Here is a 24883-nt window from a genome sequence, read left to right on the forward strand (position 1 = left end):
AGGCCAGTTAGTTTCAGCTCTTATTCACTGGCTGTTATCATAGATAGATGATACATTCTCTCTGAGCCCCAGTGTCTTCGTCTTTAAAATGGGTAACAATTATAACAATTTCATAAGGCTGCTGTTAGGATTAGAATGAGAAGATAAAATGATAAAATGAGAAGAACCTAGTACACAGCCTGGCCACAGTAAGGGGTCATAAATGTTTGCGATCATTTTTACAAGGCAAAGAGCATAGGAAAGTGCTGTGGGGCCTTGAAGATCTGGGAGGGCTTTGGGAAGAGTGTGTGTGTGTGTGTGTGTGAGCGGTTCAGGCAACACAGGCGGAGTTGTGTGGGTGCATTCCAGGTAAAAAGAGCAGCCTGAATAAAGGATGCCTGAAACACATATGGTGAAAAGCAAATTACTGTGGGTGATGTGCTAGGGAGAGAGCAGTCAGGGACACCAAAGGCTTGTGCAGGGTGACCTGCTGAGTTTTGGTGGTGGCAGAGAACTGGCCTGGGAGAATTGTGATCTGGGAATGTGGGCAGTGATGGGCATTGGGAAAGGTTGAGTGTAGCTGGTGCCAGGCAGAGGATGTGTGAAACCCCGTGTGGAGGAAGGATGGATAGGAGAAAAGGCTAGAGACCTGTTGGAAGCTCCTCTAGCAGCCCAGGCAGCCATTCTCAGACCTCAGTATTAGAATCACTGGGGAGCTTGTCAGACTCCTGGGCCTACCCCAAAAGTTCTGACTCAGCAGATCTATGCAAGCCCAGAAATCTGTAATGTTAACCAGCTCTCTGGAGGGAAGTGGTCCAGAGACCACATCCTTCAAAAATTACTAGATTAGAAAGGTTTAGAAATAAAATCCACACCATCAGTTTCTGGGGAGGGGGTGCAGAGGGGATCCTGGGCCTAGAACTGGGTAACTAACAACATGGGGACTGCCAGACAGATAGGGTTGGTCAGAGATGAGCTGACTGAGAGGAAGAAAGTATGTGAGCACAGAGGAGGGGAGGAAGGCACTGAGATGCAGGAGAGCATGCAAGTCACCACTTGATTGGACAGGATGGCAGAAATGGCCTCCAGTGCTGCCTGAGCTACATCCAGGCCTTGAAGGAGGAAGGATTTTGACCTGGGGAAATGGGCATGGGAATTCCAGATAGAGGGGACAGTTTGAGATAAGACTTGCAGTCAGATGATTTTTCCAGGCCTGTATGAGAGCTGGACATAAAGACTATAACAGCTCTGGATGGCCTTGAATGCCACCTTAAGGAGTATGGAGTTTATTGAGAAGGTTTAGAAAGATTTAGGGTATCTGTCACCCTCACTGTCTGGGGCAGTACTGAAGAAAGAAAGCAAGGTTTGGGAGGGAAAGAGAGCAATGACTGTGGTCTCTTATCACTAGGCCCACTGAGGCAGAGAGCTCCCATTTCATCTCTGATTGATTCACGTTGGTAAGAAATGCAAGGCTGAGGGAAGGCTGGGGAAGGGGCAGTGGAGGGAGGCCCATCCCTGTTTCATGATCTCAGTGGAAAAGGCTGCTGTGAGTAGATTTTGTTGCCAGGAGAGCCACAGAGATGGGTCCTATGAGTCACTGCTCACTCCTGCAAGCTCAGCCCACAGAGTCTGCTGTGGTCAGTGGCCCAGGCTGGTTCCAGGCCCAGCCCCCAGTGTTACCCCACCAAGGCCTCAGTTTGTCCCAATTTCTATCTGTGCCTTTGCCATCTTGGGGCTGTGCATCCTGAAGCTCTCTTCTTCTTCAGTGTCCCTTTCAGAGCCTCTGAATCTGTCTCCACTTATGACTCTGTTTACATCTGACTCATGAATGGGGAGCCTCAGGAAGGCAGGGCTAGTGTGACCAGTCTCAAGCACCCCTCAAGGTTTATTCCAGACCCTGTGCTGGGTGCTGGAAGGACAGAAGTGGACAACCAAGTCCAACATAGTCTCTGTTTTCACAAAGCTGACAATGCACATTCTATGCGGAGTGAATAAACCAAGGCCTGGCCCTGTCCGTGAGTCTGTCTGCCTGCCTGCCTGTGCCTAGGGGTGCTGGGGTCAGCTATGGCCTGTGGCTTGAGGCTTTTTATTTGCCTTTGGCACTGGAGAGGTACATGTGCCTGCCAGCAAGTCCAACCAGTTCTTAGGGCTCACAGGGGGCCTGGCTGGTGGGTGGGGATGGGCAGCAGAAGAAGACGGAGGGAGCTGGAGGCAGTGACTCAGTGGGGCGGCTCTAGGACAACTGGGGAGGGAGCCAAGGTTGGTCCTGATGCTCACTGAAGCTAAAAGAGAGTGGGATGAGAAGGCCTGCTGGTGCTTGGGAATGGAGCAGGACAACCCCAAGGCTCCTCACAGCCACATCGGCTCATGAAGAAAGCTCCAGAGTAGCTGCTCTGAGAATGAGGACTTGGTGCTGATGTGGCAGCTGGGATGGTGAGGGAGGGGGGGACAACGGCTGTTCCCTCTGTGCCTGATTCTGATGCCCAGGTTCCCTCTTCTGGCAGCTTCCCTGGGCTCACAAAGGAGGTGCTACCTTAGAACCAGGGAAGCCACTACACTCCCTGCCCTCTCCCTGCAAGGAACCAAGGGTCTGGGTATGTTATGGGGTACAGTCTCTTCTTATGGCCACACAGCCTACCTTCTTACAACCTTCCCACAAATTTGGGGGAGTGTTAGGCTAGGTCCACATGCCCCAAAGGGACTTCACACCTCAGAGCTAGGAGAAATCCCACAGGCCAACTGTCCAAGTGACTTTCACCAGTTTAGATTCCCCTGGCTGAGGACGAAATGATGGGCAGGGCACGAACACAGCTCCAGAGCTGGCAGCAAGTGGACCTGACATAGGGGATCTTCCCTAGTCCTCAAGACAATCTCAGGAGAAAGAAATTACTTTCTTTTTCTTTTTTCTTTTAAACAGGCAAGATGAGGCTCAAAGAGAACTGAGTTGCTGGAGTTCACCCGGCTGGTAAGTGGAAGAGCAGGCCTGGCTCCAGAATGCCGACCTCGGTCCCACAAAGGCTGTCCTCTGTGGAACGGGGTGTGAGGCTGGGAATGGGGTGTCTATGAAAGAAGTGCCAAGAACGTAAGGGCGTGGAGGCTCTGGGCCTGGTGGATTGGTGGATTCTGGCAGATGTGGGTTAGCTCCCACCAGAGCCCCCTCTCCGCCCCCTCCTCACCTCTAGCCCGGGCAGTAGCCCCCACATCCCATCATGGGATCATACAACCTGTCTTTTGGTACCTGGGACTGAGGATTGGGGCGGCAATGGAAGGGCCCCTCCCTCCCAACCTCCATGAAGATACTCCTTCTGGCACCCAGCAACCCCAAGCAGCTGGTCTGGGCTTAAGCAGTGTCTCTCCCTAAGGGACTGTGGGCCCGCACTTTTCTTCTTTCGGCTGAGAGGACTGAGTGCTCCTTGTTTTGCTGAAGGAAGCTAGGGCAGGGCTCCCCGCATCCTGCGAGCATTCAAGAGCAGAACCGCCCCCCTCTCACACCTTCCACCCCGCAAACCCCTTCATCACCCGCGACGGCCCCCCTCGCCCGCTCGCCGTCGCTCACCTACGCCGCTTCCCCAGCCGGGGAGCTCTTCCGGCGCGCACAGCGAGCCGGGGTGTGGGCGCGTCGGGAAGGCAGTTGGTCGCTGTTCCTACCCGCGGACTGAAAAGCCGAGTCAGAGTCAGCGGAGGCCTGGGGGTCGAGGTGAAACCGAGTTCCCCGGGCCCGCGGGGAACGAAGGGGTGGCTGGCCAGGGCTTGCTGCGAAAGCCCGCGTCTCCGCGCTTTCCGGCCGGCCCGGGCGGCTGCCGTCGGGCCCAGCGGGGTGGCCTGAGGCTCCGTCCTCCGACCTCCAGGGGGCGGCGCGGCGCCGCGTCCTCTGCCTCGCTCATTCCCGGTCTGGCGGCCAGGCAGTACGCTATACCCGCCGTCGAGGCGGAGGTGCAGCAGTACTTTCGAGGGCTCCGGCTGCCTGGCCTCTCTGGTTCGAGGTTCCCTCTGGGGCTCCCCGGGGCGAGGGAGCGGGCGCGCGAGCCTCCCGGGCAAGGCCAGGTCTGCCAGGCTCGCGTGAGCAGGAGCACGAGGCGGCGCCCCGCCCACGGCGTGAGCGTCCCACCCGCGCAGGCTCGCCCAGTGTGGCAGCTGGTGAGCGTTTGAGCTTGAGGGCCGCTAGGTGAAGGCCCACGTGAGCGTGGATCCGCGGACCCTGAGCAGGAAGGAGACTCCGGCCATTCTCCTCTCTACTTAGGCCTGAAGCGTCTACGCTCCCCACGCTGGGCATCAGGACTGGCGCCTCCTACGGTCTCGTGACTTCTGCCTCCATTGCTTGCGGAGCCTTACCTGACCATCTTCAACCCGTTTCTTGGATGAGCTGAGGCCTCAGTTCACACTGAGGGTTTAGCTCATCTCGCATTTGCCTGGAGCAGGCTCACTCATAAGGAGAGGGTGATGGAAGGGTCCCTGGGGGACGCGGATGAGTCCCCAGACCCCCAGGGACACGCTACCGACTGGAGGTTTGCTGTGTGCAGTTTTAAAGATGCCTGGGATGAAGGGGAACCACCTCTTCAGATGCAGCTTAAGGACCCCAATCCTCTAAGCCCGCCGGTAGGGGCATCCCAGGGGGAAGGGGTACAGGACAGCCGTCTGCCTGGTGAGCTTCAGGCATTTCCAGGACAGTTGGCTGCAGATGGGTTGGAGGAAGGCCAGAGGGGCACATTAGGAGGTTCCTCAGTCCAGTTGGACGTAGCCCCCTCTGGAGTGGAGATCCTCCTATGCCCAATGTCCTCCCACCTCAGCCTGGCACAGGGTGAGAATGACAGCCAAGAGGGTGGCTTAGCAGGGGAGTCAGTTTCAGACAGGGAAATGCCAGTCCACTTGGACCCTGAGGGGTCGGACAGCAACCCTGTGGACCTTGGAGACCTTTCATCTGAGACATCGTCAGAACTACTGGAGGCAGGTAAGGAAGACTGGGCCAGGGAAGTATTGGAAGGGAGGGGGGCTACCTGGAGGTGGGTACTAAGACTTGGGGAAGTCTCTGACCCTACTCAGGCTAAAGTCCAGGTTCAAGTAGGGTTCTCTGGGTAGGTGGCCCAGTGTAGACCCAAACCATTTTCTTTCTCAAGACCCCAACAGATCCAGGCTCCCTAAGCCCACTGACTACCTCCTGGCCCAAGACCTCACCTGGGAGCTGCTTGCCAGTGGCATGGCTGCCCTGCCAGGTATTTGGGATAGATTAGAAGCAGTGGAGGTGGGGTGACATGATTGTGCAGGTGTTCACTGCCTTCTTCCCACAGGGACTCGGGATGTAGAAGGCCGGGCAGTGATGCTTCTGTGTGCCCATAACTCAGCCTGGCTTCACCCCAAGAGCACCAGCCATGAACTCATCCACCTCCTGCTCTACCTGCGAAGCATCCCCAGGTTGTGGGGGCAGGAGGTGGGGGGACAGAGCCTGATCTAGGAGATGAAGTTTTGGGAAATAGATACTGAACCAAAGCTTTTCTGTTCAGGCCCGAGGTACAGGCCCTAGGACTGACCGTGCTAGTGGATGCCCGAATTTGTTCCCCAAGCTCTTCCCTTTTCTGGGGCCTCAGCCAACTGCAAGTGAGTACAGGATTGTAGCTTCCCTCTTTCCCCCACCTATTCCTTTTGTATAGAGTTGGAGGCAGGACTGAACTCAGACTCCTTGCAGGAAGCAGCTCCAGGGTCGGTGCACCAGGTGCTGCTGGTGGGAAAGATGCCTGGGGAGGTGCCTTCAGGGATGCAGGTACTGAGCCCGTTTTGGTCAGGGTGGAGGTGGGGTGCTTTCCTAGCAGGCCTGAGTCACTGCACATTCTTTTTCTGCAGTTAGAGCAGCTGTCCTCTCATCAGAGCCTGCTGAACCACATCTCCACCTCAGGATTGCCCACTTCACTAGGAGGAGGCCTGCCTTATTGTCACCAGGCTTGGCTGGACTTCCGAATGGTTAGTGTACTGGGTGGGGCATAGTGTCCTGGGTAGGCAGACAGTCTGGTCAGCAGAGGAACCTCTCCTGGGATGTCTCAAGCAGTGCAAAGCTGGCTGAAATGGCCTGGGATCCAAGATGCCTGGGGCCAGCACTGTGCACAACCCTGGTCATGTCTGCCTCTTCTCACAGCGTTTGGAAGCCCTACTGCAGAGCTGCCAATTGGTTTGTGCCCTGCTCCAGGGGGCCATCGAGAGCATGAAGGCTGTGCCCCAGCCCACAGAGTCTGGGGTGAGTGTGCCATCTCGACACTTCCCCCAATGCTTCCTACCTCCCTCCTCTTCTCCTATGCACACCTCCATGGCCTGTTGCTCTTAATCATAGGAAGTTGACCGTCTGTTGCGGCAGGTGCGGGTCCTGATGCAGCATGTGCTAGACTCGCCACAGCTGGCATGGCTACAATGCCAAGGAGGCTTAGAGCTGGCATGGCTAAAGCAGGAGGTCTCAGAGGTGACTCTGAGTCCAGACTACAGGTAGGTGCAAGTCCATATCCCAGATCCTGCTCCAGCCTATCATATCCCATGCCAGGGACTCAGTGGCTGGCTCAGAAATAGTCAGGGTTGTGGTCCCAGGACAGGGTGGAGTGGAGCTAGACACCAGGCAGGGGTGCTGAGACATGTACCATGCACCAGGCCAGCAGTGGATGAGGCCGAGGACCTGTATGGCCGTGTGGATGGACTGTTGCACCAACTGACCCTACAGAGTAACCGGCGAGTACAAGCACTGGAGTTGGTCCAGATGCTGGAGGCCCAGGAGGGCAGGTTGCACCAGGTGGGAACCATCTCCCCAAATGGGCCTCACCTCTAATCTCAAGCATCACTTCTGCCTCACAGCAGCCCTCTTTCCCTGCCTGTACTCCTCCAGATTGAAGTGTGGTTGCAGCAGGTGGGCTGGCCAGCACTTGAGGAGCCAAGGGAGCCCTCATTGGACATGCTACTCCAGGCCCAAGGCCCTTTTCAGGAACTGGACCGGATTGCCCAAGTGAGTTTGGTCACTTGTTCCTTGTGTAGGTATTGGGACATTTTACCAGGAACTAGGAATGCTGGGTGGGTGAATGGAAATCCTTTACTCTCTTGGAATTTACAGTCCAGCAGAGAAGATCAGTTATCACCAAAAGTTCAAAGTCATATGTATGTATTCTTTCTAGGCAAAAGCTCTGGAGAGAAGCAGCACAGCTGATTCTACCTGAGTGTACAATAAAGTCTTGATCCAGGAGGGGTGTTAGCAAGCTTTCTTGAAATAGTGACTTTTGAGCTGAGAGCTGAAGGAGAGGTTGAGCTTAACCAGGCAGAAGAGGGTTGGCGGATAAGAGACATCTCAGACTGAGGGAGCAAAAAGCACCTGCAAAGGACCTGTGGCAAGAGGGAGCATGATTTGCCCCAAGAACCATAAGGAGGACAGTGAGGATGAAATACAGGGAGAATAGGGCAAGATGAGGTAAAATGAGGCTGGAAAAGTGGTCAGTGGCCATATGCTGGGCCCTGTGACAGTGTAATTTAAGTGGAAAGTCATATAATCAGATCTATGTTCTGTGAACATTACCTTAGTTCATAGGTAGACAGTTACTTGGAGGATGGACATGCAGAATGCATTGAAGAGGCAGTTGCAGTGGTCCAGGATGGTGGCAGAGGAGATAGAGTTGAGATTTTTTTGTTTGTTTGGTCTTTTTAGGGCTGCACTCGCAGTATATGGAAGTTGCCAGGCTAGGGGTTGAATCGGAGCTAGAGCTGCTGGCCTACACCACAGCCACAGCAACACAGGATCTAACTTACACCACAGCTTACAGCAACACTGGATCTTTAACCCACTGAGCAAGGCCAGGCCTCGAACCTGCATCCTCATGGATACTAGTTGGGTTCGTTACCGCTGAGCCATGATGGGAATTCCTAGATTTGGGAAATTGATAGAATTCAATAGTGGAAACATAGGAAGAGGATAAGAGGGAGAGAGGTTGCAAAGATGAATAGGTACTATTCCTTGAGAGAAGGATTCGGGGACGGCAACCTTCTGGGGAAAGGGGATTCATCCATCCAGTCTTGGGTGTGCTTTGGGGATGACCATGAAGGAACGAGAGAGAGCTCAGAGGAGGGATCTGCAAGTAGAGGGTCACTTGGTGGTTGTGGGCTTGTGAATGATACTTGAAGATTGCCTGAGGAGAGAGCGTGGGCTGTTTTCATGGGCACCAGTGTTTAACAGCCCAGGTGTCGGGTGGAGAGCAGGAGGATGAAGCACCAGAGAAAGATAAGGAGAATCAGGAGAGTGGGGATGGGTCACGGGAGCTGGGGGAGAGAGTGTTGGATGGTGCTGAGTGGTTGAGTCAGAGGTGGGGGAAGTGGGGCTACAGATGCTCATGAGTTAAGCAGTGAAGAGAGCAGCAATTCCTCCAGGAAGTTTGGCTGTAGGGAGGAGCACAGAGAGAGAGGGGAGTGGGTAGGGGGTGGAGGGAAAGTCTTCAGAGAAGACACTTGACGATGACGTGTAGACATCTGTGGAAAAAATCTGGGCTCTGGGACTAGACTACCAGGCCAGGGCTTGCTGAGCCCAGTCTCTGTCTCCAGGAGCAGATCAGGCGAGGGGAGAAGTTTCTGCAACTACTGGTTGGATGGGATGCGGCTGAACTGGGCCCCTTTGGGGCCAGCTTTCTGGCCCTGCAAGCCCAGCTGACTGACTTCTCTAGGGCTTTGGCCCAGAGGCGGCAGAGGCTGGCAGATGCTGAGAGGCTGTTGCAGTTCTTCAAGCAGGTGGGTGAGGGGGTCCCAACCCTGGCTCCAGGTGGTCAGTGAAGTAGGGGTGGCTGCTCAGCTCTACTACCACCTGAGTGTTGCTGTGTATCTTACCTGTTTTTTCTCCTTGTCTTTAGTCTAACCCCCAAATCCTACCACTGGGGATGTGGCCATTCAATGGGGATGGGGGGTGGGTAGAGGAGAAGGCCCAGCAATCTTGATGGGCTCCTTCATCAGTGCCCACCTAGCTTTGGTATTGCAGGCCTCGACGTGGGCCGAGGAGGGGCAGCGGGTGTTGGCAGAACTGGAACAGGAGTGCCCAGGGGTTGTGCTGCAACGGCTACAGCTGCATTGGACCAAGCACCCTGACTTGCCTCCTGCCCACTTCCGAAAGATGTGGGCTCTAGCCACAGGGCTGGGATCTGAGGGCATTCGCCAGGAGTGTCGCTGGGCCTGGGCGTGGTGCCAGGACACCTGGCTGGCCCTGGACCAGAAGCTAGAGGCTGCTCTGAAGCCTCCATTGACAGGTAGCACAGCTAGCCTGTGTGTAAGCCGGGGCTTGGCTAGACCTGCCGCCCCTCCCCTGAGAAAGGCATACAGCCTTGATCGGAATCTGGGACTGAGTCTCAGAGAGTCTACACAGCAGTGCCACCATGAGGCTGTTGTGGCTGCCTGCCACAGTCCAGAGGCTGGAGGTGGTGTCCAGCCAAGGTCCTGCCCCACCATGCCTCCACCAGGCAGCTGTGACCCCAGGAGCCCCAACAGGTACAGGCAGTGAGCAGGGCAGGGAGGGCAGTGGCAGGACAAATGTCTTGGGTCCTGACTCCACCTCCTTGGTAGGCTTCAGCTGGTACTGGCGGAGATGGTAGCTACAGAGCGGGAGTATGTCCGTGCTCTTGACTACACCATGGAGAACTACTTCCCGGAGCTGGATCGCCCTGATGTGCCCCAAGGCCTCCGTGGCCAGCGTGCCCATCTCTTTGGCAACCTGGAGAAGCTGCGGGACTTCCACTGCCATTTCTTCTTGCGTGAGCTGGAGGCCTGTACCCAGCACCCGCCCCGGGTGGCCTATGCTTTTTTGCGCCATGTAAGCCTCACAAGCCATACGGCCCCTGGCTGATTCTGTCATACTCAGCAGAGAGCTGTTGGGTACAGGCTCTGTGACGGGTACAGCTCTGAACAGGACCAAAAGGTTCCTGTCCTTTAGTAGAAGAGACATAAAAGTAAAATCCCAGGTTATAGTTTGGGCTAGGAGGAAAAAAAATCAGGATAGGTGATTGTGAGTTAGTGGTGGGGAAGGGTATCTCCTTTAGAGAGAGCAGTTAGGCCTCTTTGAAGAGGAGCTGATATTTGAGCTGAGGCTAGAGGGAGGGGCTCCAGTTCCATTCAGAGGAAAGATCAAGTGCAAAGCCCTGGGCAGGAAAGCAGCCTGTAGTCATGGAAGAAACAGGTCAGTGTGGCTTAGTATTGTGAGCAAGGGAAGGAGGTAAGGTGAGACCAGAGCGGTGCTCTCAGAGCTGTGGGAGGATCAGAGCTGAATGCAGGACTTCTTTTCCAGAGGGCCTGTGGGCAAGCCCCTCTCTGCACAGTCCCTGTTCTCGCCAGATCGCCTCTCAGTCAAAGCAGGGCAGATTGGATCTTTTGGGGGAAGCCTCCTTGGGACCCGCCTGTTGGCATTTTGGTCCTCCCCAGCTGAGAGTAGTCTGGGCCCCTTGGATGCTGGCCCCTTGCACCAGGCTGAACTATGTATCTTTGCAGAGGGTGCAGTTTGGGATGTACGCACTCTATAGCAAGAATAAACCTCGCTCTGATGCTCTGATGACCAGCTATGGTCATGTCTTCTTCAGGGTAGGTGAGCCTGAAACTGTAGGGGGAGGGGGAATGGAGTAAATAACCTGAAGCCCCCTGATGGTCTCCCACGCACCTGGCAGGACAAGCAGCAAGCACTGGGGGACCACTTGGACTTGGCCTCCTACCTGCTGAAGCCCATCCAGCGCATGAGCAAGTATGCGCTGCTGCTGCAGGAGCTGGCGCGGGCCTGTGGGGGTGCTGTGCAGGAGCTGAGTGCCCTGCGGGCTGCCCAGAGTCTTGTGCGCTTCCAGCTGAGACATGGCAATGACTTGTTAGCCATGGATGCCATCCAGGGCTGTGATGTGAGTCATTCTAGGGCATGGTGGGCAGGGGCAGGTGTGAAGGGAGGGGGCAGAAGAGGTGGGGCACCCACTGAGCCCCAATCTGACAGGTCAACCTCAAGGAACAAGGGCAGTTGGTCCGACAGGATGAGTTCATGGTGCGTGCTGGGCGCCACAAGTCCCTGCGTCGCATTTTCCTCTTTGAGGAGCTGCTGCTCTTCAGCAAGCCTCGCCGAGGACCTGCAGGCATTGACATATTCGCCTACAAGCGCTCCTTCAAGGTAGGCTGACCCAACCCCTCCCTGCTCCCCCCACACTCCCCATGCTTCACCAAGCCCTTCTCCTGCCCGCACAGATGGCAGACCTTGGCCTCACTGAATGCTGTGGGGATAGCAACCTGCGCTTTGAGATCTGGTTCCGCCGTTGCAAGGCCAAGGACACCTTTGTACTACAAGCTGCCAACTTGGCCACCAAGCAGGCTTGGACAGCTGACATCTCCCGCCTGCTCTGGAGGCAGGCTCTCCACAACAAGGGTAGGTTCCCTGCCCATTACACCCCACATTCCCCTCCTCGGAGAGCTTATGTCGTCCCAGAAGGGCCCCAGGGAGGACCTAGGGACCTGGAAGCACTTGTGAGAAGGGAAAAGGTCCATCAGCAGCAACCCATCCAGGGTTAAGTACTCCAAAGTCAGGTAGTCTTGCTGTCACTGTCTCAGACTGTGGACACAGCATTAACTTCTGAGTATTAGAGGCCTCATGTCTATTTTATTTATTTGCTTATTTACTTATTTTGGCCTCACCATGGTACATGGAAGTTCCTGGCCAGGGATTGAATCTGAGCTGCAGCTTTGGCCTGTGCCACAGCTGCAGTAGTAAGAGGTCTTACCTCTAAAAGGAGAATTGTGACGCTTGTCCATGGAATTGTTGGGAAGAGAGAGTCTGGCACCAGAAAGGCTCAGTGCCCAGGACAGTGTGCTGGCTATGGGTGGATAGGAGAGACTTATGTAAGGGGGAAGGGTAGATAAAGGGCCTGGCTGATATCCAGATGTTCACTGTCCTCCCAGAAGTGCGCATGGCTGAGATGGTGTCCATGGGTGTGGGGAACAAGGCCTTCCGGGATATTGCACCCAGTGAAGAAGCTATCAACGACCGCACCATCAATTATATTCTGAAGTGCCGAGGTAGCAGTCAGGCTGCAGGGGGTGGGGAGGGGAGAGCTGCACAGGAGGCAACATGGACCTCTCTCAGCCTTAGCTGGTGTTCGCCTCCAGACCTTGGCCCAGCTGGGCTCTGGCCTGACCCAGCCTGACCCTCTTTTTCATGCAGAAGTTCGCTCTCGTGCCTCCATTGCTGTGGTCCCATTTGACTGTGACAGCCCCTACCTGGGGGCCTCAAACTCCCTTCCTGGAGACCCTGCCTCTTGCTCTGTACTGGGGTCCCTCAACCTGCATCTGTATAGAGACCCGGCGATTCTGGACTTCTGCTGGCCCCTGTATTCCACCAGCTTCCCAGAGGAAGCAGTACTGGAGGCTGAAGCCGAGCTGGGCAGCCAGCCATCTTTGAGTAGGTCTGGGGTTGGCCAGAGGCAGGAGGGCATGGCTTGTTATCTGGGCCTCCCCTCCTGACAGCTCACCTAATCTTTCCTAGCTCCTGAGGACTCAGAAGTCTTGTCCCAGTGCCCATCAGCCAGTGGCTCCAGTGGCTCAGACAGCAGCTGTATGTCAGGGCAGACCCTGGGCAGGGGCCTGGAAGACTTGTCCTATGTGAGTTCCATTTTACTTTATACCCACCAGCCCTTCCTCAGCCCCACCTAGGCCTATGGCTGCCTTGCCCTTAGATAGAAATGAGGGGGTGGTCAAAGTCATTTCTCAGAGACCCCGCCAGGACCCCGAGCTCGGGAAATAATTATTCATGCCTAGCTTGGCACCACAGGTCTGAGCCCAGGCTTAGAGGCGGTCAGTGGATCCAGGCGTCTATAGATCCAAGGAATATCACCTCTTTCAGGATCTGCTGTGACCAAGCCATGGTTGGCACCTGGGTTGCCTCCAGCCTACATACACAGTCCTATTGATTATCTTTTCTGATGTCTGGGTCAATTGGACAGACCAGCAGGGACCTCTCTAGGAGATTCTGGCTACAGGGCCAAAATGAGCCCCCAGTCCTTGGCTCCTGGCCTCCTGTCCCCTTCTTCTGTCTCCAGCTCCCCCCAGTTGCTCCCACCCAGAGCAGAGGGTGAACGTTTGTTCCCATGCTTTAGGCAGATGGGGCATCAAGTGACTCTGGTAGTGACTGGGCTGCCCCACCTCTCAGGATGGACACAGGTGGGTTCCCAGCCACTGCTTCCCAGCCCCTGGTCTCATAGCCAAGCTCCCCAAACTTAGGGGCATGCTCATTCCTATTGGACTCTTGCCTTCCCTGACTTTTCAAGCCCAGCCCCTTCTTTCCTGGGTCACATTGGTTATTCTGACTCAATGCTTTCTGCATAGCTTTCAGTTAGAGTTGTTTAAGATTATTTCACTGATTGTAAGATCTTTGGTATCTCAGAGATGGAGTACAGGTCCTTGACTTGTGACTTATTCTTTATTTGTTTATAATAAAAAATAAACTGATACACACCCTTGGATGGGCAAATGCATTTTGTGGATGTCCCCGGTTAAAAAGAATCTTGTTGGTAGGGTGGTGTATGTCGGGGCAGCATCTCTGGGCACCTTAGCCCTCTTGTAAGTACTTGCTCAGGACAGAGTAAGAGACAGACCTAGACAGGCCCCTCTGGATGAGCAGGTCCACACAACGGCTGTATTTCCTGGCGAAAGGCAGCGTGAGCTAGAAGGAAAGGCTAGGCTTATTCCTGACTTTGTGGCTGGTTGCCTACTCTAGCTTTGTGTGGATGGGTCGGGCCATCTGGGTCGGGCCATGGGCAGGGCAAGGGCAGTTGATGCTTTTGGGTTCAGTTCTGCCTGAAGGCATCTCACAGACCTGTGGCTAGGAGTGACTACCAGGGAACAGAAAAGAATAACCAGAGAATCAAAAAATGAATATTTCCTGCCACTGGTTTTCCCCTTTCTAGTTGTAGATGCTGACTTTACTTTCCAATCAACAGACTAGGTAGAAGCTAGTGTTTATGGTGACTATTATGTTTATGGTGAAAGGGGTTATAGTAATGTACTTGATTATCGAAATACTAGATTAATGAAAAATTAGCTAAATCTTTTTCACCTACAATGTTAAAATAAAAATTGAATGCTAAAATTATTTTAAGGAATCAAAAAACAAAAAACCTGGGTCATTTCTTTGCCCTTATTGAATATTTTCTTTTTCTTTGTAAAAACTAAAGCAGCTTTGTTGCTGTGGCTCTGGCGTAGGCCGGCAGCTACAGCTCTGATTGGACCCCTAGGCTGGGAACCTCCATATGCCATGGGTGTGGCCCTAAAAGGACAAAAAAAAAAAAAAAAAAAAACTAAAGCAGCTTAAGTGCAAAAGGAATGTACAAAAGTAAGGACATCATGGCTAAGAAGGTGAAGTTGGTATCCTTGTTTAAAATGTCTGAGGAGTTCCTGTCTTGGCTCAGTGGTTAACGAATCTGACAAGGAACCATGAGGTTGCGGGTTCGATCCCTGGCCTTGCTCAGTGGGTTAAGGATCCGGTGTTGCCGTGAGCTGTGGTGTAGGTTGCAGATTTGGCTCAGATCCCGTATTGCTGTGGCTCTGCCGTAGGCTGGTGGCTACAGCTCCGATTCGACCCTGGGAACCTCCATATGCCTCAGGAGTGGCCTAAGAAATGGCAAAAAGGCGAAAAAAATAAAAAATAAATAAAAGGTCTGACTCCCAGTAGTTTCTCTGCTTTCAGCACTCCAAAACCTTGGGCTCATGATGTGCTTCCCCAAACATGGTCAAGATTATTACTGATGAAGGCTAGACTGGTACCATTGGAGGAAAACTAAAAGAACCAGTGGCCTGAATACTGTCTTTTGACCACTCTAGACTGGTTAATTTCAGCCATTTTTTTTTCTCCCTCCCTGGGGCAAGGGACTAGAATTTTGACTTCTGGACAGTGCTGGCCTGGCTCTCATGCAGCAAAACAGTGTCTCTCTGAGGCATCCAGAGGGCTGCCATTCCCAGGGGGATGCAGGTGGCCCTCACCTCCACCCAGCTGTACAGGCGTTCTTGGGTGTGCCGGTCATCCTTGAAGCCAGTGATGGCCAGCAAATCCACCACAAACTGCTTGGGGCTGATGTGCAGGGTCTGCCAGAAGAGTCCACAGTCAGGCAGGGCTGGAGGCAGCTGCCTGACACATGTTTGCTCCCATCTTCTCTGAGTGGGATGCAGAGAAAGGACTTCCCTGGGATTGCAGGAGCCAGAGGTCAGGGGATACTGTCATTTCTGCCTCTGGTCCAAAGCTCGGTCTAGATGATGCTGCCCTGTCTTTCTGTCCCTAACATTCTTGCCACTCTTCTGCCCCTGACTAGTCCCCTTACTCCACCCCACCCCCCCAATTCTGGCTTGCTTCCTCTTGCCTCGCACCAGTTACTGTGGAGGCAAGGGGACAGTGGAGAAGGAACAGGTCCTGGGGCCTATCACACATACCCACAGCCGGTTGGCCAGGGAGACCACCTTGGCTGTGATGGCTTTGGGGTCCTTTTGCCTGATGGAATCCAGAATGATGTCAGTCAGGAAACGGTGACATTTTTGTGCATAGAACATCTCTTCCCAGGACAGAGAGAAGCTCAGGAAGGTCACCTCTGTGGAGGAGAGAGTGGATGTGGCCACATCTGCCATGGTTAGGGCCTTGGAACCAGCCTGGAATAAGAGCTTCCAAAGGAGATGATATGTCCCTGCAGTACCCCAGGCAGGGGTGTGGGCATCTGTAAAGAAGCCAGGGCGAGACATGGCTCCAAAGCCTTACCTTGGGGCTGGGGGCTGGCTGTGGGTGGCATGTGCCTGAGGTTGTCCATCTGTGTGGTGTAGATGATGCTGTCCTCAAAAAACATGCAGGAGCCATCGCTACCCACCACAGGGGGGTGGGTAACTTTGAGAATGACTCCTGTGCTGTCCACCTCACTGGCCTCAGGCAGAGACTGCTCAGGAGCAGGACTTGCTGTGAAAACACAGTGGTGAGAGGTCTTTCCTTAAGCCACCTCAGAGCCCAAGCAGGGAGGAGACCTCTGGCAACAGATGAGTACAGTCAGTCACCAGCCTTCCAGCAGTTGCTGCCTGCAGCTTCTCAGAAGTGGCCCTGGGCTAGCAGGGACATGTTCTGGCTTTCCTCTCTTCATTGCCCTGGAATCACTGCAAGGCAGATCCTAAATTCTAGAACTTCAAGGAACTTTCCAAATTCCTGCTGAACTAGGACTGATATTAAATAAAGCTAATAACAACCCATCTGGGGACTAGAAATGTAAAATTATGAGGGGAGTTTTCTGGGGGGAGTTGTTCATGCATGCCCACTCTGAAGATTATGCCTGACAGACTAACTTGGGGCTTGCACATGGGGCCCAAGAAGGCCCCTCTATGCAGGGCCCAAGCCACTAAAAGGGAAAGGGACAAAATACTCCAGGAAGGACTTTGAGGGAGCAGAGGAAACTGTCCGTCATAGCAGTTCTCAGTCTACTTCCCTGGGCTGCTCTACTTTCCACCACACACACACACACCTCTCCGTTGAGCCCAGTCCCTATATACTGTCCTGTCTCCTGGACTTCTCCCTTTGATTGCCCCTTAGTACCTCAAACACAGTGTATCCTTTTCCCCAAGTCCTACTCTTCCTGTTCTTCCCACTTCAGTAACTGTCCACCCTTTGCAATCACCCGAACTAGAAACCTGCCTCTTCCTTGGCCTGATCCTTTCCTGCTTCTTCTAACTGCCTAACCTAACCTGGAATGATCTTGACACTTCTAACGTTTACCTGCTGCTGCATTTCCTCAGGCCCTGGAACAAGCTTTCTAAATGCACACCTGACAGCTTGCTCCCTTGTTTAGAATGCTTCAGTGGCTGTCTGCTCCCCTTAGGATCAGAACAAAGTGCTAGGTCCTGAACTTGACCTATAAGACCTGTCCTGATTCCTTATGTCTTCAGCCTTACGTCCTATTACTTCATGTTAAGCCTAGCCTCCAGGTGCTAGACCATAAGCACCTGAGGCTTCTTCCTTTGCCTGCTGACTTGTCAGACCCCAGCCTCTTTTGTGTTCCTGTCACTTTACAGGCACCTCCTTCCATATGCCTTCTGTGGTCTCTCAAGCTCCCAAGCAATGCTAGCGTGCATTTCTGTTTTCTGTTTGGCATAATTGAATGCCAGGTTCTAGTCACTCACTCTGTGGTCTTGGCCAAGGTACGCCTTCTCTCTTATAAATGAGACCTATGTCAAGGATGGGACAGGACTCACCTCTCTCCTTTGGCCTCTGCTTGCCCCAGCCCTTCAGGGTGACAGCTCTTTTCATAGGGAAGTATGGCTTAAAGGTTGGCTCTGGCCCCTTGTCTTTGGCTCCAGCTCCAGTTCCTGCCTGTGGGCCGGGGTCCTTCTCTGAGGCTGTGGAGTGGCCTTTCCAGGAAGCTGAGGTGGTGGGATGGGAAACAGCCTCATTTCCTGAGGGGAGTTGCAGGGTGGGCTCCTCCAAGGAGCTGCTCCGGGGGGCTGGCAGTGGCTGGAATTCCCACTGTTTGTAATTGACCATGTCCCATTCCCTCACCAGGGAGATGAGTTTTTGCATGGGGGTGACAGGAGGGTCTTTAGTTTCAGATTTCTGTGTGAGGTTGACTGTGGTGCACTTCTTCGTGGGAGGACTTTCAGGGTGGGCCCCCCAGTGTCTAGGGTTGGCACACAGGCCAGGGCAGTGTGAGTATGTGCTGGGATTGCTTGCCCTCTTTGCCCCTCCGCACAAGGACACCTGGATTGTGCGGGAGTACTGCTCAGTCTCCTCCATCTGGCTGGACCTGGCCGGGGTCCCCTTGGCTTTGTTCCATGGAGTCCTGTCACTGCCGTCTTGGAACTCCATAGGCATGCAAGCTGTGGTCTGGGGAGGGAGAACACAGCAGCTCTGAGCATACTGTGCTTCCATATCAAAGCCTTAACTAAGATCTAAAAAGCTTGGTCTCTAAGACTTCACTTGAGCATACAGAACAATCCCATTCCCAACATGGGTCTGCAATTTGAGCTTTGCTCTGTTCAAGTGGGGGTGGTACCCTGCCCAAGGGCCTTTCTCACTCCAAAGGGATATATTAGCATCCCAGAGCACATACACCCAGCACTTCCTTGTGTCTCCTTCAAGACTTAGAAACTAGTCACTATGTTAGGAGCCATGTAGGCCCTGTTCTTTCATTTTGCCATGTCTCACAGTAGTGGGGTTTGCTCCCTGAGCTCTGTGCTGGTACTCACACTTCCAAACCAAAGAAGGCTGGAACTTACTTCTTTGGCATCTCTACTGAACTCTACCAGTGACCCTTGCCCTTCTGTCACCATGTGCAGCCTCCTGATGGGAAACGCTTCTTCATTTTCAGATTCTTTCTCCTGGATCCATGACCTGCAGACTCCAAGATGGTTTGGTTAGTGAGCAGAAGCTTCCACTAGTCCATCGACTAAGTCTGCCCTTTGGCTGGGAATTAACTTTAGATAACAGGAGAGAAGTTGCTTTAAAGGATTTTGCTTAGGTCACTGGCTAATCCTGGGCCTGCTTCACCCCTTCACCCCAAGGAGGACAGGTCCTACTGGGAGGTGAGACTTAGGACAGGATTCTCAAGAGGAATATAAAAGTACAAGCTTTAGAACATGATGTCAGGAGCAGTTTCCTTACTTGTATGCCTCACATTGGACAAGGGCTTCTGAGAGGGATGGGATGCGGTACTCCTCCACCTCCTGGCAGAGAAGGGGCCATTCCCTGCAAATGACAAAGAGATAGCTGACTGGGCATCTGGGGTGAGAGTGTGGATGGGGATATAAGTCTCCAGGCCTGCTGCCTTAAACAGCAATTTAAATGTTGGAAATAATATAACCTCCTTTCTGAGGCTACAAACTTAAGTTTCCTTGTTGCAAAGGGATGGGCTATCATATGATTTCCTTCCTCCACTCACTTTTTTTTTTTTTTGTCTTTTTGCCATTTCTTGGGCCGCTCCCGCAGCATATGGAGGTTCCCAGGCTGGGGGTCTAATTGGAGGTGTAGCCACCGGCCTACGCCAGAGCCACAGCATCTCGGGATCCGAGCTGCGTCTGCAACCTACACCACAGCTCACGGCATCGCCGGATCCTTAACCCACTGAGCAAGGCCAGGGATTGAACTCACACCCTCATGGTTCCTAGTCAGATTCGTTAACCACTGAGCCACAACGGGAACTCCCTTCCTTCACTCACTTAAATTCAGATGGTAAAAACAGTTTGCCAAGTCTCAGGAAGTTGAGAACGTGTCGGAACATTTGGCCATCCCCATGGATCAGCAGGGTCTGTCCATATGTGATCCAGTAAACTCTCTGAGGGTTGGACAGCAGTTCTGGATACTGCAAGGAGTTGGACACCGGAGTCTTTGTTAGTTTGTTAAAGGGCCACATCCTTATTAAGGGGTAGGTCAGTTCTTTTTTTATTTTCCCAGCCATTCTAGAGCCATTGTTCTCCCTATCTCATCAGCCACAAGGAGCCATAATGGGGAGCAGCATATCCAGGGAGAAGCACATAATCTCTACCTCAAGGTTTCTGGCTCCTAGACCACTCTCTATCAACGTATTTGGAACCTCACCCCATCTCCTGCTTGGTCCAGGCCCCTCAGACTGGCCTCCTTCCTAGCCAGACTCCTGAAGGCCCTCTCAGCATGCTGCTTATACAATAAGAGCACTTTGGGCCATGGAGCAGGGGGAAGGTCCTTGTTCTAAGCAGGTGCTGGAGGAGGGTCAGGTGACAGGCTCCAAAGCAGCTCAACCGCAAAAGCCAAAGGGAGGAGAGGGCAGCCTCAGAACAGCAATACCTTTAGCAGGGTCTGCAGGGTGGTTGCATACCAGTGGCTTCCAACATAAACTCTGATGATCTGTTGGGGAGAATACACAGTGATTTCTGCCATCCACTCCTCATCTAAGGAAACCAAGGAGAAGGAACACATCACATGGCTATAAGGGAAATTAGGTAGGGCATTTGGTTAAGAATGTATATTACATGTTAAGACTTCCATCATATTCTCTTGCCTACTCTGAGAGCAGCAGAAATCCCTGACGCCAACCTTGCCTGTGGCTCACCATATGGTTTCCTGGGTGGTGAGGTGAGTTTAGAACACAGCTTGGAGGGTCAGCTGGTGTCTCTGGGTTGGGGGGAGGGTCACCAATCCCAAGGGCACTAACGTTCTTCCCCTGGCCCACCTCTCCCAAGAAAGCTGATGTTCCTTTCTACCTACATTGCTAACTGCCTCTGGTTTCTGGCTGGCTATATCTTGGGTATGTAATTTTCCATGTGGACACTCACATGGGAGCCAGGAGTCCCTCTGTATATTTGTGCTTATGGTTTGGCATATATATGGAGCCAGCCTCTTATCAAATCACTGTCATTTCTACATAGACCAAGCCTCAAGGCATGTCTGGAAAATGGGGCTTTATTTTGGGAAGATAAACTCAGAGCCCTTTTCCTGGGGGTGACTAGGCATAGACTTTGTTCTGGTATTTGAGAACCAGTTTCTAATGAGCTTTGTAATGAGTGAAGGGTATATAAGTAGATTATCTAACCAAGAAATATATAATTAGATTGTGAATCCTATGAAGACAGAGACTGATTCTGTTTTGCTCTCTCAACCCTAGTGTTACCTACCATCATGATATATGGTAGGTGCTCAAATAAATACTGAATGATGCTGAATGATAGTAATATAGCATAAACTGACCTAAAACACTTTTTGTTAGTAAACAGTTATATGCAGCTGGTGAAACACATTGACTTCAGACTGAGATTCAAATCCCAGCTTGACCATGATCTTGTAATGTGATCAAGTTACCTCCCTGAGCCTCTGCTTCTTCTGTTAAATGGACCCAGGGTCCATTCTTTCCTGGTTGGCTGTGGGGACCAAATGAGCACAGCATCAGCTCTCAGAGCCTGATCAGGCATGCCCTTGGGGACCCAGGCGGCCCTCATTGGGTGAGTCTGCACTACTCAGCCTGTAATTCTTCAGGATACTTGGGGTGGGCCTGGGGTGTGGAGCAGTCACCTAATATGAAAGTTTCCTTTTAGGTGAAACCCACAAATGTTAGTTTAGTCTTCCTTTCCTGTTTCATCTATAGTCCCTGGCTCTGGCCAGCCTCATCTTTCCTCTCTGATCCCCTAGACCCTCCTCTGATGCTGAATTCAAACTCAGAAGCTTCTTTATTTACTGAATACATCCATAGGTGCCAGAGTCCTTGGCTCCAGATGAGTCTTCAGAGCCACTTTCACTGGCTCATAGGTGAGGTCCCTCTTGTCCAGGAAGGCACAGAGCTCATACACCTCAGAAATGGTCTCCGTCAGGGGCAGCCGGCAAGTGCCCAGCCAGTTCCTGCCCAGAGGAAAGGCCTGTCACAGAGAGCCTCAGCACTGCACCCCAAGGGAGTTCAGCCTGTTAACTTTCCATGTCTAGAATGTCTTGCCCTACCTAATACTGACTTACGCTTGTGGCCACTAACGTCATTTCCTTACTTAAATAGAAATCTGCAGATGTCTCATAATGGGGTAAACTTGGACACATAGGCTCACCCTTCTGGAGCTGAGCTTGACCTATTTCAACAAAACCCTCTAAATTGACTAATTGCAAGGCTCCAGGCCCTGTCTCCGATTTCAGAATCCAGGACAGGGCCCAGCCACTCCATTTATGCCCCCATAAACATCTGCCCAAAACATTTCAGTCACTATGTTACAGCCTGTCATGGTTTGAGAGATTACTGATACCTTGTATGGCCAGGAAAGAGCTGGGAGCCCCCCACCTCCAAAGGCACTTGTCTTTGCCCTCTGTGACATCGGGGTGGGACATCTCAGGAAGAGATGGATGATGTGGGCCCCAAAGGTCCCAAAAACATACTGGAGTAAGATGGTGTTTGGGGCTGGATGACCCTCTCCCCAGGGGCTCAGGAAAGCCCACTTCTACCTTTAGTTTTGATACCAGTGTATTTTGTGAGCCTAAGAGAATTGTTCTACTCTGAACCTGTTTACCTTTCTATAAAAGAAGGGGGACATTCATTGCACTAAGGGGGACATTCTGAGCTAATCCCTCCAAAGTTAAGGCCAGGTATCACCTCCAGGAAGCCTGCCTTGCCCTGCTTGAAGAGGTTCACCCCTAGCTCTGGACTTTCTGTGTGTTCTGTGAACCTCCCAGTGGTTGAGAGGAGGACTTCTATAGGAAGAAGAATATGGTAGGGGGGATATTCAGCACTCTGAGTGTTACCTCAGACCTAGCACAGGGCTGAAACCAGAGGAATGGATTGCAGAGAATGAAAATATGAAACAGCTTGAGACTTTTGAACCTTTAGAACTTTACACTGTGACACCAGCCCTCTCCTCTGAGGCCTAGATTTGGTGGTGCTGGTGCTAGTGGTGGGAGTGGCTAAAATCATGGACTTGTACCCAATGACACTGCTTTCTCTGGCTCATGGGCAGGGCCCCAGACTGGTTCCTAGAGAAAGGTAAAGTTCAGCCTGAGTGGGACCGAGCTGTTCTCTGAGGAGGGCCTTACTTAACATGCTGGAAGAGGACCCCGTTCCCCGTGATGTACAGTCTACTTCCATCTAGTGTGCTCTCGATGCGGAGTTGTCCCAGTGCAGAGTCTGGGTACTTGACAAGCAGACCCAGTGCCATCATGTACAGTGGCTTCATGGACTCCAGGCCTGCTGTGCGGCCCCCCTTCCCAGGGCTTGGAGGAGGACAGGAAGTCCGGGAACAGCCACCTGTGCCAGAGAGAAAGGGGTGACTCCTAGACTCCTAATGGTCATAAATGTATTAAAACCTTTGGGTCTTGTTTCCTACTGCTGCCTTGAATCAGTACTAAAGAGGCTTAGAAGGAGCTTCTTTCCTTGCACAGCCAAATTTGGATCTGCTCAAAATCAGCATAATTTTTCTTATATTCAGTCAGGCTTAGAAGTCAGACTATTTGTTGGGAGGTGGGGTGGGGGTGGATTAATTTGCTTTATCACTAACATTTGAATTTCAGAAATTTCAGTATAACAGCTATTTAGCCTCCACATGAATTTCTTAGTTCCAAGCTCTGTTTTAATTATCCAAGAATGATAGCCATAGCACAGAACCTGATATCTGGCTTCCTGGATTCATAGTGCCTGTTACTCCTGGCAGAATTTTCCCCAGAGACACACTGTGCAGTGTTACTTTCAGATTGGTTATTTGTGTTGCTGGCTCATGGGTGGGTATGCTTCCCTTCCCTCGTCACATAACTCTTATGCAGCAGGCACCACTCTATTCATCTCTCAGTGACCCATGTTGTCTGAAGAAAGAAGCCCTTGGGGGAGGGGTTTGAACTCACACCCTCTAAAGTGGGCTGTAAGCTCCTGGGACAGGCTTCTGAGACCTGCTGCAGGATGCCACTGCCCCCATCCATATAGGATAGGACTCCATTTGCCTGAGAAGGAGGCTGGGAGAGCTGGGCCTAAAAACAGGGGAGAGGCCTGATTCCCATGGAATAAGTTTCTGGTGACGCACAGGCCAAATTTCATATGCAAGAGAGTTGTATGCATTCTCGGAGTGCCTGCTGAGGCCACACTGAGGTAACCAGGTCCCTGCAAACATGCACAGTAGCTTCCACAGACATGCAAGATTTGGGAAATGGGATGGTGAAAGGCAAAAAACATGTGAGGAGCAAACTGGAATGAGGTTGGACAGGGAGCTTGAGGGCCTGGACTGGAAGTTTCAGGAGTAGACCATAACAGGCACACCAGCTGGGGGTTTGAAGTAGGAAGGGAAAGGGAATTTGGAGTCGGGTGGGATAACTGAAGCACTATGGGAAATTTGCCCACAATTTCCCTTGCCCTCCAGCTGTGCCTGGAAGAGAGAGGATGGGAGTGGCAGGTGGGTGTGGGTGTTACAAGTTGCTAGTTGCTTGACATTTCCACAAGGAGGGCAGACCTCCCCTGCCCTTGGGAAACCTGCCCTCAGGCCCAACCTCCCTCCTCTGGACTTTGTGGCCTCCTTTCCCCACCCAGGCTGGTCTGAGCTACCTATAGCTCAGTGGGGAGACTGAGCATACAGAGGGCACACCAGGTTTCAGGCTGAAATTCCTCTTCTCAGATTTTAAGTCAGCCCAAACACCAGCTTCTGTCACCACCACCCAAAGCCCAAAGTGGTTGTGGGAGGGAAGATATTTGCTTTCACCTTTTCTGACTAAAGCCCAGACTGCCCTAGGGTATTAAGGGAGGGCAAGTTTCCCCCGTTGACATGTTGACATACCCATGTTCATTCGGTACAACCTCACAGCTTCACTGAGCTCAGGGATTTCCAGAATTTCCACTTCGGCTTCTAATACATCTATGTTAGAGAAATTATCTGGTAGTAAAATCTTCTGTGAGCGGAGAAAATTCACTTGAAAAGCAAAAGGAAACAAAATGGGTTAACAAGGTTATTTCTGATCTAATTGTAGGTCTAGGTTTTGGCAGGTTTTTGGTGCTGCAACTTATTGTAGGCTCTCCTTGTTCCGAAACAGTTCCTAAACATACCTGGTTAGATTAGCATTCACTCTGTGGTTTTCAAGGTGAAAGAGTCCATGGGTGTGGCTTCCCATGGCCTGGCCTGAGGGCTCCAAAGCCAGGCCCTCCTGGTGAGCACACCGGCCCTGAGACTTACCCTGTGTCTTGACCCAAGAGCAGGTCATTCCAAAAGAGGGAGTTGTCTTGCAGCTTAGAGAGGAAGGGCCTGGCTGAGCCTGGGCTGGCAGGTGGCACTTGCAGTTTGTCCCTGCCTGGACTGCAGTGTGGGAGGCAGAGATGGAGCCAGTGCTACTGTCCTGTGTGAATCAACTTGGAGATTCAGAAGCACATCATAGACAACTTTCCAGGTAATTATGAATATGAAAGGTTGGGGTTCCAGGTATTTAGGCCCCAGTACAATTTGGGGTTTTCCTGCCCTATTCATTTAG

General features: G+C 52.4%; 2 protein-coding genes and 1 long non-coding RNA gene across 10 annotated transcripts in view; 1 reads left to right on the forward strand and 2 right to left on the reverse strand.

The window, feature by feature from the left end:
- LOC106510494 overlaps positions 1-3621 on the reverse strand; it is a 19257-nt gene extending 15636 nt beyond the window's left edge. The window contains exon 1 of the long non-coding RNA XR_002344573.1: positions 3536-3621. This is a non-coding gene — a long non-coding RNA (uncharacterized LOC106510494). The remainder of the gene's footprint in view (positions 1-3535) is intronic.
- PLEKHG4 (pleckstrin homology and RhoGEF domain containing G4) lies at positions 2202-13284 on the forward strand. Of its 6 annotated transcripts, XM_021094065.1 has the most exons (23): positions 2202-2389; positions 2484-2573; positions 2897-2944; positions 4220-4927; positions 5094-5189; positions 5265-5388; positions 5478-5571; positions 5660-5734; positions 5815-5931; positions 6104-6202; positions 6296-6444; positions 6604-6742; positions 6836-6952; positions 8530-8712; positions 8957-9459; positions 9535-9781; positions 10453-10542; positions 10626-10847; positions 10937-11107; positions 11182-11359; positions 11890-12006; positions 12152-12388; positions 12473-13284. In XM_021094065.1, the coding sequence occupies exons 4-23, from the start codon at positions 4420-4422 to the stop codon at positions 12637-12639; spliced, it is 3633 nt and encodes a 1210-aa protein (XP_020949724.1). In that variant the 5' UTR covers positions 2202-2389; positions 2484-2573; positions 2897-2944; positions 4220-4419; the 3' UTR covers positions 12640-13284. The 6 variants fall into 6 exon arrangements, with proteins under 6 accessions (XP_020949724.1, XP_005664482.1, XP_020949725.1 ...); XM_005664425.3 differs by lacking the exon at positions 2484-2573 and having other exon boundaries at positions 2202-2412; XM_021094067.1 differs by lacking the exons at positions 2202-2389; positions 2484-2573; positions 2897-2944 and adding an exon at positions 4028-4116 and having other exon boundaries at positions 12473-12588; positions 12758-13284.
- KCTD19 (potassium channel tetramerization domain containing 19) overlaps positions 13387-24883 on the reverse strand; it is a 33512-nt gene continuing 22015 nt past the window's right edge. For 2 of the 3 annotated variants that reach the window (XM_005664423.2, XM_003126929.3), the window contains 12 exons: positions 24199-24330; positions 22478-22688; positions 21147-21307; positions 19763-19866; positions 19159-19301; positions 18605-18688; positions 18220-18334; positions 17200-17827; positions 15728-15919; positions 15409-15563; positions 14965-15066; positions 13387-13648 (listed from right to left, as the gene is read on the reverse strand). In XM_005664423.2, the coding sequence (XP_005664480.2) occupies positions 13535-13648; positions 14965-15066; positions 15409-15563; positions 15728-15919; positions 17200-17827; positions 18220-18334; positions 18605-18688; positions 19159-19301; positions 19763-19866; positions 21147-21307; positions 22478-22688; positions 24199-24330 (2141 nt within the window). In that variant the 3' untranslated portion in view covers positions 13387-13534. The remainder of the gene's footprint in view (positions 13649-14964; positions 15067-15408; positions 15564-15727; positions 15920-17199; positions 17828-18219; positions 18335-18604; positions 18689-19158; positions 19302-19762; positions 19867-21146; positions 21308-22477; positions 22689-24198; positions 24331-24883) is intronic. The other variant, XM_013998242.2, reaches the window with a different exon arrangement.

The sequence above is a fragment of the Sus scrofa genome, chromosome 6 (assembly GCF_000003025.6).
Source record: "Sus scrofa isolate TJ Tabasco breed Duroc chromosome 6, Sscrofa11.1, whole genome shotgun sequence".
Taxonomy (NCBI): domain Eukaryota; kingdom Metazoa; phylum Chordata; class Mammalia; order Artiodactyla; family Suidae; genus Sus; species Sus scrofa.